General features: G+C 46.8%; 1 protein-coding gene across 6 annotated transcripts in view; it reads right to left on the minus strand.

The window, feature by feature from the left end:
- Tox2 (TOX high mobility group box family member 2) overlaps positions 1 to 16,598 on the minus strand; it is a 127,977-nt gene that overhangs the window by 34,810 nt on the left and 76,569 nt on the right. For all 6 annotated transcript variants that reach the window (XM_004858202.4, XM_013077103.3, XM_013077104.3 and 3 more), the window contains one exon: positions 10,817 to 11,062. In XM_004858202.4, coding sequence (XP_004858259.1) covers positions 10,817 to 11,062 — 246 coding nt within the window. The remainder of the gene's footprint in view (positions 1 to 10,816; positions 11,063 to 16,598) is intronic.

The raw sequence follows: 16,598 nt of genomic DNA on the forward strand, positions 1-16,598 counted from the left end.
GAGGGTGACTTGCCCAAGATCACTCACCAGGCGGAACACGGGCAGCAGGACTCTAGGACTCCAGTCACAGTTAAGCACTATGGCTTGGGTGCCACCTGGCCACAGCCCACCCAGATGTGTGATGAGTCCTCCCACAGCTGGAAACACCTGTGGCTCGGAGTTTCCCATGAATGGATGCTCTCTCCTGGAGATGCTCTCTCCTGGAGCTTTAATATTTAGATGAGTTTTGTCTTGCTCTCTTTTATAAAGACTCTGCCGAGTTCTAAATGGACAAAGCCACAAGATGAGAGAAAGAGTTCAGGAGACTGACTTTTTATTATCCAGCCAGAGCAGGGGGAAAATGACTCCAATAAATCCCAAGTTTTATGTGCTCCAGACATTCTGTGGAGCCAGAGATGGCTTCTCAGCAACGCTGACGGTACATTAAAAGCTCATTTTCCCAAACATGGTAGTGAATATGCACTCGGAGGAGAAGAGTCATTATACAGAGTAATATCGAAGCTGCAGCTGACGAATGTTGCTGTGATTTTTCCTGAATTCTCCCTCATGACTGGAGAGCAGGTCTCAGAGCTCACATGCTGCAGGGCTTGGCATCCTGCCCAGAACAGAAGTTAAACACCTGGCCCTTGCTCTCTTTGAGGCTGGGGTCATGGCTCCGATTAGCAGCCTGGCAGGGTTGAAGAGGAAGAGTTCCAGAGGGCGGCTCAGTGACCATAAAACATCACAAACTGTTTTCTGAATCCTAGCAGAAGGGGCGGAGACTGAGTCTGAACAGGAGGCTTGTGCAGGGCTAATGTTTCCTCCTCTCTAGATTTGCCAGTGTCCTCTGGTTCCCAAGGCCACCACCTCCAGGAAGCCCTCCCTGCCACAACTCTCCTCTGAGCCCTGCAGAATTTCTTCCTCTGAACTCTGAGCACTTCACACTGCTTGCTGCCATCACTCATCAGTGTGAAAAGCTCAGCTCAGAGGTGGACACATAGAGTGGGTCTCAATTGCTCACCTTCCCTCACTCCCTGGAAGGCCACAGAGAAGACACCGAGAGTACAGCCTGCTGGGTTCAGTCTTGGCACCAAGGACACAGGGTCAAACCATGAGAGGTCTGTGTCCTGCAAAGGCCAAGGCAAGGCACTGCCCCGTGTGCATGAGCCGTGCTCTGAGGGCTGCCACACAGTGCTGCTCATGAGGCCGCGCTTGCTGCTGAGCTGGCCGTGCTGGCTCTGGCTCGGCACGTGAGGCTGCAATGAGACAGCCACAGGGAGAGCTGAGTTGACGCCGAGCTAAAATCGGGGCGGCTTTCCTGGCCCCCTCCCCCATACTGTGAACACCCCACAGCATCTGTAAGTTTTCCAAGGCTGAGGCACTCTGCAGGCAGCCAAGAGTCACCCCAGACGCAGGCTGACTGGTGCCAAGAGCACTGGGCGTGGGGCAAGTAGCCTGGGTTCAAGTTCCATCTCCGCCCTTTTTGTAGCTGTGTGACTTTGGACAAGGAATTCTCTTTTCCCATTCTTTCAGTGCTAGGTAGAACCTGAGGGCTGCCCTAGCTGAGTCCCTTGCTAGGTGCTGGAGCCAGAGCCAGGTACACAGCACAGGCTGTTCCAGATGAGCATGGAATTGGACAACCACACACTTCCACGGCTTTAGGCGCATCTGCCTTTATGTAAAGTTGTCATGTGTTGCTTATCATGGGTTTTGTGTGTGTGTGTGTTAATTCTGATCTTTAAAACAATGATACTGAAGCATTATGTATCTTGGAGGCTGAGTTTTTTGGCGCTTCCTCTGCACCTCTCCCGAGTCTCAGTCTAGAGGGTCCCAAGAGCCCCCGAGAGAAGATGACTTCTGAACCGGGCCCTAAGGCAGGAGTAGGAGTTCATGAGGAAGACAAGGGGAAAGAATGCTCCAAGCAGAGGAAATGGCACACAGTGGTTCTCAAGCAGGGGCGATTTTGTCCCCCAATATTTAAGTTATTTCTCATTTTGATTCTGACAAGGAGGGAGCTACTAAAGGCTAGGAATGGTGGGTGGAAGCCAGGGATGGTGCTAGTATCCAACAATACACAGAACAGTCCCCCCAAACAGAGAATTATCTCACCCCAAATGTCAACAGTGTTGAGGTTGAGAAATCTACACCAGAAAACACAGGAGGGGAACATCCTGGCACACAAGGCTAATCTCTTAACCTTGCTAAACCTCAGCTTTGCATCTGAAAGCTGGGAATAATAACTGTATCTACTTTAGGGGTCTGTTGGGAGGAGGCAATGGCACCAATTATGTAGACACTAGGTGCTCAATAAATGTCTGTGCCCCACACTTGCCCACTTGGAATACACCCTAAGCTTTACAGCAAATAGTTCTTAGCAGAGACAGTGTCCTCAGGTTCCAAAAAAAGCCTTTGACACAGAAAAGAACATGTTTTGTTCCTTTCTGACCTTTCTTTTAGGGAAAACCATGAATCTTATCTCTTCACTAATGTGATCAGGAGTGTTGGCTTATCACTAGCCTGGGTTTTAACAGGGAGTGAATTTTTATGACCTAGTTGTAAACCTTTCCTGAAACCATTTTAAACCTGAAAAAGGCTGACAGATTCTTAACTACTACAGCTGCTAAATTAAGCATGAAGGATGCGGTAGTAGGGGGTGCAAAAGAAAACAAAAGTGCCCTAAAAGAGTTAGTGGTGGTAAAATAATGTTCATTAAAAATAGAAAAACAAACACACACAAAAATCTTTTGTGTTCAACTTCACACTCGTACATCATAATGTTCCAGTAAAAGGCCATTTCCCCTGAGATAATAAAAGAATTGAATTTTTCCTTATCGGTCATCTATTTTTCTAGCCCAAGCTATTACTCCCGCTCTGGGGTTGCTAGGCAACAAGAAATATTAATAGCAGCTTTTATTAGCTTAGCTTTGGCAGCCGAGTACCAGAATGAGAAAATGGGAAACATAAATGTGTTACATAAATCTTTCAACCTTTCAGAGCCGGTGTTAGTCTCTGTTTTCATAATGATTTATTGAAGTGATGGTTCATTTATGAGCAAAAGGAGTGCAGGATAAGAAAATGGAGCAGTCCCCTGCAGGAGTGTTTGAAAATAAATAATTATAGCAGGGGAGCCAAAGCTGTTTGAAGACATTTTTCTGAGTTTTATAAAATGTAAAAAGATGTATCTCTTTTGCGTACTGCCACTGAAAGCCAAGGGGAGGGAGTTTCACTGGACTCTGACACATACAAAGAAACCTCCCCGCCTCTGGTTACCTCCACTCCAGACCCTCAGGGGTCCATTTTGGAGATCAGTGCCCCCTCCTGCCCCAGAAGGAAATTAGACAGAAACACGGCAACCTCTGCTTTTACTGTGATAGATCCTTCCCCTGGACACAGTGCCAAGGAGAGTTAAGTCTTGCTCACACATTTTTTTTGACAAGCAGTAGAGCTGTCACTTTGCTATTGCTTTTAATTTCCTAGCCCTGACAAAGCTCCTGGTGTAACCAAGATGCCCTGTCCTGCCAGCCCCCAGCTGTGCCCCCCATGCCCAGCTATGGTGTCAGCCTCTGACCTGCTTTTCCAACGTCCACCCCCTAGACCAGCCTCGGAAGCATCCTGACACGGAAGGCTACACCCAGCAGGTCAGGCTGGGCAAACTTCAAGATGAAGCTGAAGGCGCCCAAACTCTGTCAACAAAATGAAAGAATTACTAAACACAGTGGTGGACCACATGGGCCCAGGCAAGCAGAAACCTAAAATCCCAGTCCAGACCCAAAGAACCTGCTGACCCTCAGAAACATAAGAAATTTTTTTAAGTGTTCTTTTAAGCCATTAAGTGTTGGAATGGTTTCTTACACAGCAAAATCTAAATGATACAATTATAAAACAAAAAATTAATTCATTAAGAATAACAAAAAGAATTAGCAGGGCTAAGGGATTTCCACTGTCCCCTGTGGCTCCGAAGTTCAGAGAACCACAGGTTAAGGTGGGGGAGGTCTTAGTCCCTGTGCTTCAAATTAGAGGAGGGGGAATTCCCCTGTGCCTCAACTTGTGTTAACCAAAAGGGTAGACTCAGCCTTCCGAGGGAGGAGGGAAAAAGCAGAAAAGGGATCAGCAGCAAGGGAGATTGGAGGGGAATAGCACTGAGCAGAAGAGCAGGGAGAGGGTGTTAGGAGGTTTATTAAAGGACTCTGTTTCCAGGCCCCAAGCCATGTCCCAGGGCTTTAGCCTCTTTCACAGGAGTCATCTCTACAGCAAGCCGGTCAAGAGGCAAGAAGGTATTTTCCCCCACTCCCAGCTTGTTCTAGCCTGGAAAAGCCCTTCACCTAGGGAGGGAGTTCCTGGGCCTGGCCCCTCACCCTGGGTATGCTGGGGGAAGGATCAGTCCTAGCAAGATGCTTTGGAGCAGGGACAAAGAGCACAAAGAATCTAGTTTGCACCTCCCACCCAGGGGCATGTGTGCAATGGCAGTGAGAGGTCTATTGAACCTCAAACCCATGTGCTTGTCCAGCTGACAGAGCAAGTTTGCCCCTTTTGTTGTCTGTAAGTTCACCAGAGCTGGGACTCTTATCCCTATTTTACAGTGAGAAAACTGAGGCTAGGAGAGAAGTGACTTGTCCAAGGTCCCACAGCAAGTAGAGTCAAAGCTGGGAGGAGAATGCTGGAATGATATCGGTGTACCATCTCTGTGCTAAGTGAGGCCTGAGACTGGACTACTCAGCTCCGGTGACCAAGAGCTCATCAGCCTAGGAAAGGCCTGGAGTCCGGATCGCCAGAATCCGGGCAAGTGCAGGGATCCCAGCAGAATGCAATTCCCCATAGGCCCATCCTCCGCCTGGCCAGGGCTCTCCTGGGAGTTTCTTTGGTTTCACAAAAGGTGCAGATTCCCAGGAGCTTGTCTGAGAATATCACATCGTCCCTTCCCAGGACAAGACTCCCTTGGGTATGTCAGAACCACAGGCAACAACATTGCCCAAGGACGACTCCAAAAGAAATGATTTCAGACTTAACAGAAGCTGCTTAATAAATTCCACTCTTTCAGTTTCTTTGGGTATTTTAGAAACTGATTTATACATACAATATCTCTCTCAAAATGAGACAATCAACAAAGGATAAAATTATTGAGTTATGAAAATAGGGGTCAGATGGAGGTGCAGCGCTTTAAATTAAACCGGCAAAATATATCTTTCATACTAAATTGACTCTTTTTGTCTTGGAAATGAATGTTTAATCAGTTAATATGCCGAAGTCAAGGGAGAAGCCTTGAGCATATTTAATTGTGTAAAAGGGGCCTGATTCCAGTACTGTTCAGGATTCCTGCCAGCAGCTGTCTCTTTAAAGGAGAGGGGCTGCCTCCACACAGGTCTGCTAGGCTGAGCTGCACATGCGGCAGGGGACCAGAAGGAACCCATGCCTCAAGGATCCTAGCCAGGGGGCGCTGGGCACTGATTAGATGGCCACCAAGCACGTTGGCCCTGCCTACCTCTTCAGGGACAACATCTCCAGTGCATCTTGGTCTGTGCAGATAGCACCTGGAGGCCCCTGGCATCCGGTCATCCTCTGTGCCACCTGTGGCTGCAGCCTGGCCATGCCAGCCCGCATCACTTGGTGAAACTGAGAGATGGGTGGTAGGGGACGTGAATTTTGGTTTTGCTGCTTAAGAGCTGGATGACAATAATTCATTCTCAAAGTAGCTACAGAACCTACTCTGTGCCAGGCCATCACTTCCTGGATGAAGCATTGATGGCAGTTTCCAAGGGCTACTCTGCTAATCCTCAGCTATGCTAAGCACCTTGCAAACAAAGCCTCAGTCAGCCCTGTTCATGCTCCTGTTCCACAGAAGAGCACTGGAGGCACTGATTAGACTTGGTGTCTTTGGACTCACCAGCAACTCTATGCTCCTTCTACCATAGCACCTCCCTGCAAAGGACAGTGCTCGCAGCTAGGAAGTGGTGAGCCAACATCTGGGCCAAGACACAGTGGTGAGGAGCCCATGGCATGCGTGTTGCAGCAGGCTGTTTGTATCCTTGAGAGCTCTAAAAGGTTTCTCCCAGCACACAAAGCACTATACGCAGACCCTGGGAGAGCACTGACAGTATCTATAGAAACAGCTGTATTAGTCAGCTTTGTGTACTATGACAAAAGAGAAGTTTATTCTGGCTCATGGTTCTGGAGGCTCAAGTTCAAGTTGGGCAGCACAATGGGTTTGGACCTTTGGTGAGTACAGTACCTCATGGTGGGAGAGCAAGTGAGAGCAAGCACGCACATCTCAAGCCAGGAGACAGAAAGAGAGGAAGAGACCTGGGTCCCCTAATCCTTCAGAGGGCACAACCCCCAAGGGCCTGAGCACCTCCCAGTACGTGCCTCTTAAAGGTCCCCAGCACCTCCCAAGACCACCACTCTGGGGACCAAGACCCATAGGAACTTTGGGGACACTACCCATATTCAAACCAAAGCACGGGTTTTTCACCTCTCCATCTATCCTTGGAGTTCCTGAAGGCACCTTCTGAATCCTGAGCCCAGAGCAATGCCTGGTACCTAACAGCTGCTCAATAGAGGCTGTTCCCACAGCTGAAGATCACTGTGGGAGGTTGAAAGATGCCCCATGCCCATCAAAGCTATGAGACCCTATCCCTGGAAGCTATAAATACGACTGTATTTGCAATGATGGGTCTTTGTGGAGGTGACTAAGTTAAGGGTCTTATCCTGAATCAGCCACAAATACCATCACAAGTGTCCTTTTATGAGAAGCACAGGGAGCTTCTACAGACAGAAGAGAAAGCAACATGAAGATGAGTGTTTTAGTTAATTTTCTCTCATTGCTGAAACAAAATATTTGACACCCAAAGTTAAAGGAGGAAAGGGCGTATTTAGCTCACAGTTTGTAGAAGTTTCAGTCCATAATCAGCTGGCTCCAAGGCAGAGTGGCACATGGCAGAGAGGGGTCACAGGGGAGAAGCAGCTCATGGCTCCCACATGGTAGCAAAAGCAACAAGGGACCTTAACAGCATCTTTCTGCCCCTCTTAATCTTATCCAGACTATCAGGATTAGGGCGGTGCCAAACCAATCAGTGGACTGGTTTAGTAATCACACACTCTTAATCCCAACATCACACACCATAGATTCAACCACCTCTGAAAAAGCCCTATGACTCGGCCAGGGCTTTAGTTCAGTGGTGCTGCCTGCCTTGCAAGTGCAAGGCCTTGAGTTTGATCCCTGGAACCAAAAAATGAAAAAATAAAAAGCCTTATATCTGCATGAGGCTTGGGGGGCGGGGGCGAGGTATATCTAGACACAAACCATAACAATGAGGCAGAGACTGGAGTGGCACAGCCACTGCCACAAGCCAGGGAAGGCCAGCCACCCCCAGGAGGTAGAAGAGGCAGGGTCAAACTCTCCCCCAAGCCTCAGGAGGAAGTATGGCCCTCTGGCACTTTGATTTCAGCACAGGGCACTGATTCCTGACCTTCAGATCTGGGAGAGAATGGACATCTGTTGCTGTAAACCACAGTTTGCAGGAATTTGCTACATGCTCACCTGCCTCCTGGGAGCCTCTTTCCCTTTGGGATCCTAATTCCTCTGGCCTCCCGCCATTGTGGAAACATTGTGTGAAAAAAAATTTGCAAAGCCCTCTGCCCAGTGCTTGACACCTAGCAGGTGTGAACATGAATCCCAGTATTGCCCACGTAGCATGGGCCCATGCACCCCTGCCTCTGGAAGCTCCCCCACATCTAACAACTCTGTCTTCGGGGGCCCCTTGTCTTTTCCCCAGAGAGCCTGGTGTACATACAAGCTCTTACCCGGTTTTCCTAGTTGGTGTGGACCTCTCCCCTGAGTAACAGGGTCTGGCTTATCTTTCACAACATAACAAGCGAAAATAAAATGCAGTGAACCCTTGCAAAGTCAGGCTAATGGGAGAATTAAGGCTATGAGCAGTTGAGAAGCATCTTAAGCATGAACTAGTTACAAGGAAATCTGGGAAATAACTGCAAAGTGCCTGTCTGCACAGAGCCCAGCAAAACACTCCGAGGGATGCGGGGTCATCTTTGATTAGCAGATAACATGCTTCGTAATTATCAGAGCTATTAAATACCCAGGGATCCTACAAATGCACCTGGGAATATTTGCAATCTGTTCCTTTGGGTAAATGAGACTAAAGGGAAAACTGCCATTTGGTTATAGTGAGAACTCATTTTTATTATGAATAATAACAATAGCAAATATTCCCTGATTGTTTACTCTCTGCCAGGCATTTGCAAAGACTTTACATACATTATCTCAGATACATTTTACAATGACCTTGAGGAGGGGTCACTATGATTCCAAGAAAAGGCAGTGAAGCTCAAGAGGCAGTCGGGATCTAACCTGAGTCAGGGGGACTCCAAAGGCCATGTGCTGACCATTACCCCACGCTCGCCATTAGCCACCAGCACCACGAGCCAGCAACAGGTGGCCCAGGACTGTACCGTCCTCAGCCCTGTACTGTGGCTCTTAAAGGACGTGACAAAGGTGTCCATCTGGTCCTCCCCTTGCTGTGCTACCATAAATCGTGAGCAGGGATGGTTTTGAGGAGTGAGGTTTTTATTAGGAAATGAACTGGAAAAGCAGCTAAGGCACAAAGCAGGCACAAAGCTTCTAGCAAGGTGAAGAAAGACTGACCACAGAGACTGAACGGGGTCTTTTAGGAGAAGCAGGTGAGAATCTTTGTGACTGGTGGGCCCAAACGGAAGATATTCTTCGAAAAACAGAGCATCAATTTTCATTGAGCTCTTTCATGAGAACAGATCACTGTAAAATGTGGATCTTGAGTTGCTTTCCTCCCTCCCTTCTCTCCGTTTATTTCTTGACTACCTTCAAAAATGAAAAGCAAAACAAAAATGTGAGTGGCTTACAAAAATACACAGGGTACACTAGGGCTTTTAAGCAAGAAAATTGTGGGTTGGTAATAAAAGAAGAGTAAACAAGAAAGAAGTAAAACACAGTCAAGATGGTTAGAATATAAACAGCATGCTCAAAGGTCCCAGGCATCTGCTACCACTGGGCCACAAATTTGGCTGTGGCTTCTAAGCAGCCGTGGCAGAGGTAAACACAATTCACCCAACACCATGTGACTCTGATGGGAAAGGCGAATAAGCAGCTCTTCCCCCTGCCACAAGCATGTTTGCAACCTAAGCTGACAAAACTGGGGACTGCTTCCTCATGGACACAGGAGATCGTCCAGCAATGCTTGGTCATGGTGCTCCTTTGAACACCCAAATGGCCACCTGCTGGAGACATCAGGAAGTACGCTGGCTGCTCCCGCCATCAGCCCTGCTATGTAGAAACAGGGATGCAGCTGGGCCCTAATGACACTGCTCGAGCTCCTGGGTCAAATCACACCTGAAATCCTTTATCTATCCCATCCGTGGATATTTTAGTCTTTTTCTTAAGTTAGTGTGAATTTGTTTCCTGTTATTTACAAATAGAAGTAAGAGTTGTGACCAGTATACCCTATTTAACAGTGAAGGAAAGAAAGCAACAATACACACAAATCCCAGTTACCTAGTGGAAGTACTAGCATTCCCTTCAGGAGATTTTTGTACTGTACCTCCTGCTGCCTCCCCCCAAAAGTATACTGATTTTCTATAGTTTCTGATGGTGTGAATGAGCCATTCATGCTAAAACATAATCTCACTATAAGAGCATAATGTTAAGTGAAACAAATAAGACATACAACTTAAATATTACATGATTTCTCTTATATGAGAAACCCAAAAAATAAATAAAATTAAAGAGCAAAATAAAGACAGATAATAGGAAACAGAGAGATAGATCTTTTGCAAATGGCAAGAGGACCAAGTGATGGAAGGAGGGAAGGGGCAGGGGAAAGGGACATAAAGAAGAATTAAGATGTGTAATGTACATTTACCAACCCCCTCCATGAGTGTAATCATCATGTACTGCAAACATGGACTAACAAAAGTTTTTTAAAAGTTTTAAAACAAGAAAAGTTGAAGAAGAAAAGAAATGAAGCACTGAGTGAAAAAAAAGAAGAAAAAAAGAAAGAAAAAAACCACTCCCCTTAGCATGGGATTCAAGATCCTTATTATCCAGGCTCTGCTGAGCTCTTTTACCTCCCCTCTCTCTCCTTGGCTTCAGGTCCTTGCTCTCCAGCCCAATAAAAAGAAGGAACCCAATGCACTGAAGCACTGTGTGAGCACCTGGCCTTCTCTACTTCATGCTGCCCCTGAGCCTGGAAGATCCCTTCCCGCCTTTGCCTGCAAAACTTCTACCTATCTCACAAGCTTCAACTCAGTGGTCACCCTCTTCCCTGGCTGCTTAAGCAGGATACAACCCTTAAAAAGTATGATTCCACTTATATGAAATGTCCAGACCAGGCAAATATATAGGAGGAAAGTAACAGGGGTTGCCTAGGGCTGGGGGCGGTGGATGGCAGATTGGGAGCAATGCTTACAGGCACAGGTTTCTTTTGGAGGGTGATGAATCTGTTCCAAACTTTTACAGATGTTGACATGATTCTAAACCTACAAAAACCTACTGGGTTGTACACTTTAAATGTGTGAATTATAGCTCAGTAAAGCTGTTAAAAATAAAATAAATACAATTGAAATTATACTGTTAACAAATCATAAAACAAGTTCCAAGGTGTTGTGAGCACAGCTTCAGAAGTAGGCAGTGTGGTGAGTTTCCCTCCACGCCATTCCATATTCTGCAGACTCCCTTGTGAGCAAGCAATGGAACCCCAGCCCTGCACAAGAGTGATGGCTCCATATCACAGCACTGGCATCCTGCTACCCTCCGCCCCTTCCAGCGGGACCACGGCAGGACACAGAGACTCACCGTGGGCAGCTGGCTCGACAGCAGGTGGCCATCCTGGGCCAGCATGTTGGACACCATGATGGCCGGGAGGTCCATGGCTTGGTAGGGGTAGGCAGGGAGCAGACTGTTGGGCGCAAGGCCGTGGCACAGCGAGTGGTAGCTGGCTTCGTGGTCCCCCAGGTGCAGGAGGGGTGGCTCCGGGAGGGTGGGCGGTGTTATCGGGGGGATCTCATAGTCTTCGTTGCTCTCGCTCTGGCTGTTATAGGTCTAAAACATCAAAAGGTCATGTTGTTGGGGGTCAGTGTCTCAAAACATACTTAAAAGCATCAGGGGTAACCCTAACAACCCATTAGCAAAGAGAAAGGACGATCTCAAAAGGGTCTCAGTTGTCCCCTGCCTAGGTCAGACTCCTGATCCAACCCCAAGCAGATGTTCCCTCTCACTAGAAGCCCTTTGCACAGAGTCCGTCTCCTAGAGAGCAGGACTGGCTCCTGCCCACCTGCTCTCTGTTTTCCTACCAGATCTGGCCATTACAGCCCACTGGGGATCCATCTTTCTAAAGCCACTAATTTTCAGAGATGCTGATCCAAGGAGGACAGCAGGCCATCCAATGCGAGCAGAAGAGCTGGGGAAGGAGCTGAAGTATCCTGACTCCCTGACTGTGATTTTCTGGAGAGCTGGACAATTTTCTCTCATGTGTTCCCAACAGTCAGTCCAAACGCGGCCAATCTTAGTGGCTCTGGTTTTGGTAAACAGTACAAACATTCCTACAGAAACACAAGCCGGAAACTAGGAGTCACACTGGACACCTTCTTTCCAGCTCTTATGTGTTTATCTTTTTCCCCACCACACTGTGCTGACCAGGACCCTGCAGGACAATGTTGAATAGAAGTGGTGAGAGTTGACACGCTTGCTTTTATTCCCTTGATGGGAACCTCAGTATCTCACCATAAAGTAGGAATTCTTCAGTAGGTGGACAGAATTCCTTGTTTATCATGGTAAGTGTTTTTATCTTAATTGTGTATGGATTTTTAAATTTTATCAAAAATTTTCCCCCTGAATCTACTGAAAGTTTCAAATAACCCTTCTCCTCAAATTCAGTTAATATGGTAAATAACTTTGGTTTTTTTCACATTAAACAATTTTGCATTAAACATTGGAATAAACCCTATGGGGTCGTGATGTATTATTCTTTTTATACCGTGTTGGATTTTGTTTGGTGGTATTTTGTTTGGGATTTTTGCACCAAGTTCTCAAGTGGTATTGGCCTCAATTTTCCTCTCTCCTACTACCCTTTTAGGGTTTGGGTATCACAGTTATGTTAGGCTGGGGAGTTAGTCTTCCTTTTATAATCTCGGGAAGAGATAAGATCCAGCAGAAGGGAGATGTGTGAACTGGAAGATGAATCCACAATTCAACACAGAGTGACAAAGAGAACACAGAAAAGAGAGGCCACAAGCACAGCAGACAAGTGAAATGTCTAATAGACATCTGTTCAACCAGCACTATGAGGGAGAAGAGTGAGGGAATAAGCCAGAGGAATAACTGAAGAGATAATGGCTGGGAATACTCCAGAGCTGATGAAGAACACCAAATGTATTGGTGGATATGAGGACAAATCTTTGTTTTTCTTTTTTCTGCAGTACTAGGATTGAACCCAGGGAATACTGAACTATATTCCCAGGCATTTGTAGTAGTTGCCCAGGCTGACCTTGAACTTGCAATCCTGCTTCAGGCTCCCAAGTAGCTATAGTAACAAGTGTTCCCCACCATTCCTGGCTGGTGTGTCAGGGGAAAGGTCTCAAAAACAAAACAAAACGAAATGAAACAAAAAAACCCCATAGAGAAGGAAGAAAACCCTACAGCACAATAGCATATAAAAAATAACATCTTCTAGTACATTGTATTGCTTGATAGTTTGCATATTAAACTATCTGTCACCGGGTCTAACCCGTGCCTGGCTCCTGGCTGGCTGGCTCTTCCTGTCTGCTGGGCACAGCATGAGCAGATGGTGGATTTGGGTACAGCAGTGACAAAGGTAGGAGGCACATGCCCCAGGAGGCCTGCTTGGTGCTCATACCTTTTTCCTTAGCCACGGTGTATGAAGCTCACAACAACTCCACAGGGCAGACCCTAGGCTGCCCTTTATAGCCATAGAAACAGGCCCAGAAAGGGCAAGGGTCTGGCCACCCTAACACTTACCCCCCAGGCCTGAGCCCCAGGCCTCTTGCTCGCTGGTTCCCTCAGTGGGGCTACTGGGGGGTCATCTCACAGACGGCAAACCCACACCTACCTTCACAGCTAGTGGCCTTCTCTGTTCTCACACTGGAGCTTCTTGGGCCCAGTTCTGGGCTCTCCTTTCTTCCTGCCCCGTGAGGTCCCCAGGTGGACCTTAACCAGTCTCAGTTTTGATTCCCATCCTCGTGGTACATGTACACACTCAGCCTTGGTCCCTCACCAGCTCCGCAAGTGGGCACCCCAACCCTTCTTGGTATCCACACTGGGTGACCAGAGTGCTTCTTCCCCTGCCCCGCACCTGTGTCTTCCCTTCGTAATAAGTGACACTGCCCTCCACAACCCCAAGACTCACCTTCAGACAGCTCTCACATCCAATGAAATACCCCCAAAATACCTTTAAAACTGTGCCTCTTTCTCCATCCCCACTGCTGCTAGCTTACCCCTGGCCACCCTCATCTCCTACCTGGACAATAACAACAGCTTCTTACTGGTCTCCCATGGGCCTCTCTGATCCTTCTCTTCCCTTCTTGTCCAGTCGGTTCCCTTCATGCAGCCAGAGTGGTCTTTATAAAGAGGATGCTCTCACTATGTCACTCCATACTTAAAACACTCGGTTGGTTCCCACTGCCTTTAGGACCAAGTCTGAAGGCCCATATATGACCCTGTAAGTCCTCATGTGACCTGGGCACTCACCCCTCTAACCACAGTGACTGTGCCTGAGCCCAGGGCCTCGCTGCTTTGCCCACCAAGTGGTCTCCCTTCAAGCTCGATGCTACTCATCCCTCCCCGACAGGCTGGATTAGATGTCTCCCCTGCCCCTCACGGTACACCCAAGATGGCCTAGCATCTCTCCTTCAAAGCGTTCATCTAACTTATAGTTAACTGACTTAGGGTGTATTTGTTCAGTGCTTGATGTGAGTTCTGTTCGCTGTGTCCCAGTGCTTAGCTCAGAACCGGGCACAAAGTCAGGGCACAAAGTATGAGCTCAAGAGAGTTCACTGAGGGAACCCAGGGCCTAGGAGCAGATGCTGTAAACCCACATCACACTGAGCTTCAGGGTTACCCCTGGGGTGGGTACATTGACTCGATTATGGAAGAGGTGGGTGAATTCGGTGGTGAAGAGAAAGAAGGATGGTTTCCTCATCTATGAGGAAGATAATGATAATCTGCATCTACAAGGCTGTGCAATGAGTAAATGAAATTAACACACGTAAATTTCTTAGGGCTATACCTGGCACACAGTCAACCCTCCCAGCGTTAGGACTGCCATCCTTGTCCTTGCCTGGAATTACTGAGACATTAATGGTCCCCTGGGTATAGACAGGGGACAGCAGCTCACTGGCCTTGCATCCCTGGTGAATGCTCCTAACTCACACACCACAGGTCTGTGCACTGTGAGGTGATGTCTGTCTTCACCCCTGCTATCATTATGGGCTGGGGCTGATTGCCATTTAAGTGGGAATCAGCCTCGGGTATGGTATCGCCCTTGAAAGCAGAGCATCCTGATAACCTTCCTGCTCAGAGTCACCTCCAGGAAGCCTTCCCAATCCCCATGCCACCCAAGACTCCCCCTCCACAGACCCTTCATGTGCATCACCCCTATTCATAACACCTGCAATGATTTTTTACTCTATTTACTCTTTGCTTGTGTCTCTCCTCCCTGATCCCAGGTTCCGTGAGGGCGGGAGTGAAGGTGTCTGCTCATCAGTGCCTAGAATAGTGCCTGCTGCACAGCAAGTTCAGTCCAGTAAGTCAGCCTACAAAATGGGGAAACACCTCACTAACGTGTTCCCTACCTGTCTTCCTAATAGCCTGTAAAGTATCTCAGCTCCCTATTGTTCATGTGCATTGAATGCCACTTCTTTTCCTGTCCCCCAGCACCCAGAACAGGTGCTGGCACAGGGCAGGTGCCCCATGAATGTCAAGTGACTGCACAAGTGCATTAGTTTCAGTCAAAAAACAAAACCTCAATCCACTGGAACCAGCCCAATCAACCAGAAGCCTTTTGAAAAAGTGAGCATATGTTGTATCAAAATATTGAAATAGCACAATTATGACAATTCATTTAAAGAGGCAATTAGCATACTTAAAAACAAACACGCAAACACATACATGCCTCTTCCAAGTGCAATCAAATCCTAAACACCTGGACACAAATCAGCCTGTCCTGCAGCTGAGTCCCTACTATGTTCCAGCCATATCATCCAGCATTTCCATACACATTTCCTATTTAACTGTGTGTGTCTCCAAAGAAGTACCTACTATCTTCATCTTGCAAAAAAGGAAGCTAGAGTCCAGAGAGTGGAAGGCAATCCCAGGCCAGTGAGACTCAGATCCAGGATGTGGGATTCTGAACCTGACATTTTCTCATGCTATGTCAGATGCCTCCAAGATCCATATTTTAGACTTCCTCTAAGCAAGAAACTGGCTACTCCAGGACACCTCTTTGTTCTCTACCACTGGTGTCCTCATGAAAACACAGGAAGAGGCCAAACTGTCAAGTTGTTTTTCATGCACCAGTTCCATGAAGAGAAGAACACTGGACTGACCCAAATGATCTGGGGCTGGCTCTTGGTCTGAGAAAGGTTAAGCCTCTCATGGAATCCCGGTAGTTGAGATCTGAAAGCATGGAAGGGAGAAACTGCTCAAGGAAGGAGAGAAAAGGGCCAAAGGTGAGAAGAAGAGGGACTCTGAAGAGCATCCGGTGGATGAGAAGCCTAGTGATGAGTCGACATTCTATCAAACTATCAGAATAAACTCTTTCATTTGCAGCAATAAAATAAAATAAATGGCAAGCTCAACAAAAATTCGACCACAAAAGGTAAAAAACAAGACAAAAATTCTTTTAAGTAATCCCTTCTGGAAAAACAGTCAAAGCTGGAACCTGGAGGATAAAAAGCGAACCAGAGAGAGGAATTGTAGAAAGAGCAGTGAGCTGAAAAACTGTGGTGATTTATATTAATCCAAAACTGTTGCTGATGAAGTGACTGTGGGATTTAATGTGACTGTTGAATAAAGATTCTTAAAATAGAAAAAGTATAAGATTGTCTTATCAAGACTGACCCCAAAGGAACAATCCAGCGGATTTCAGCTAGAATCTATTTCTTCCTTAACAGAGGAGGTTAGAGATAGACTCATTATTTGTATTGCAAGAACATACCTGCTTAATTATATTTATCCTAACCTTTAAAAATTTATTCATGTTTAATAGAACATAAAACCAACTGTTTTAAACAGAACAATTTGGTGGCTGTCCATAATGTTGTGCAACACCACCTCTCTTTAGCTCCTAAATGTTTTTATCGCCCTCAAAGAAAACAGCATAGATAGTTTCTCCCTATTGCCCTTGCTCCGTCAACTGCTGGTAGCCACCATCTTCACTCTGCTTCTGTGGATTTACCTATTCTGGATATTTTCATATAAATGGAATCATATAATATATGACCTTTTGTGTCTGGCTTCTTTCACTTAGCATAATGTTTTTGAGGTTCATCCATATTCTACTTAGTATAATGTTCATAATATTCATTTAACCATAACATATTTGAGGTATGTAATATGTATG

Source organism: Heterocephalus glaber, unplaced genomic scaffold (assembly GCF_053883595.1).
Source record: "Heterocephalus glaber isolate CG9 unplaced genomic scaffold, H.glaber_assembly_v1.0 deba00001673, whole genome shotgun sequence".
NCBI lineage: Eukaryota > Metazoa > Chordata > Mammalia > Rodentia > Bathyergidae > Heterocephalus > Heterocephalus glaber.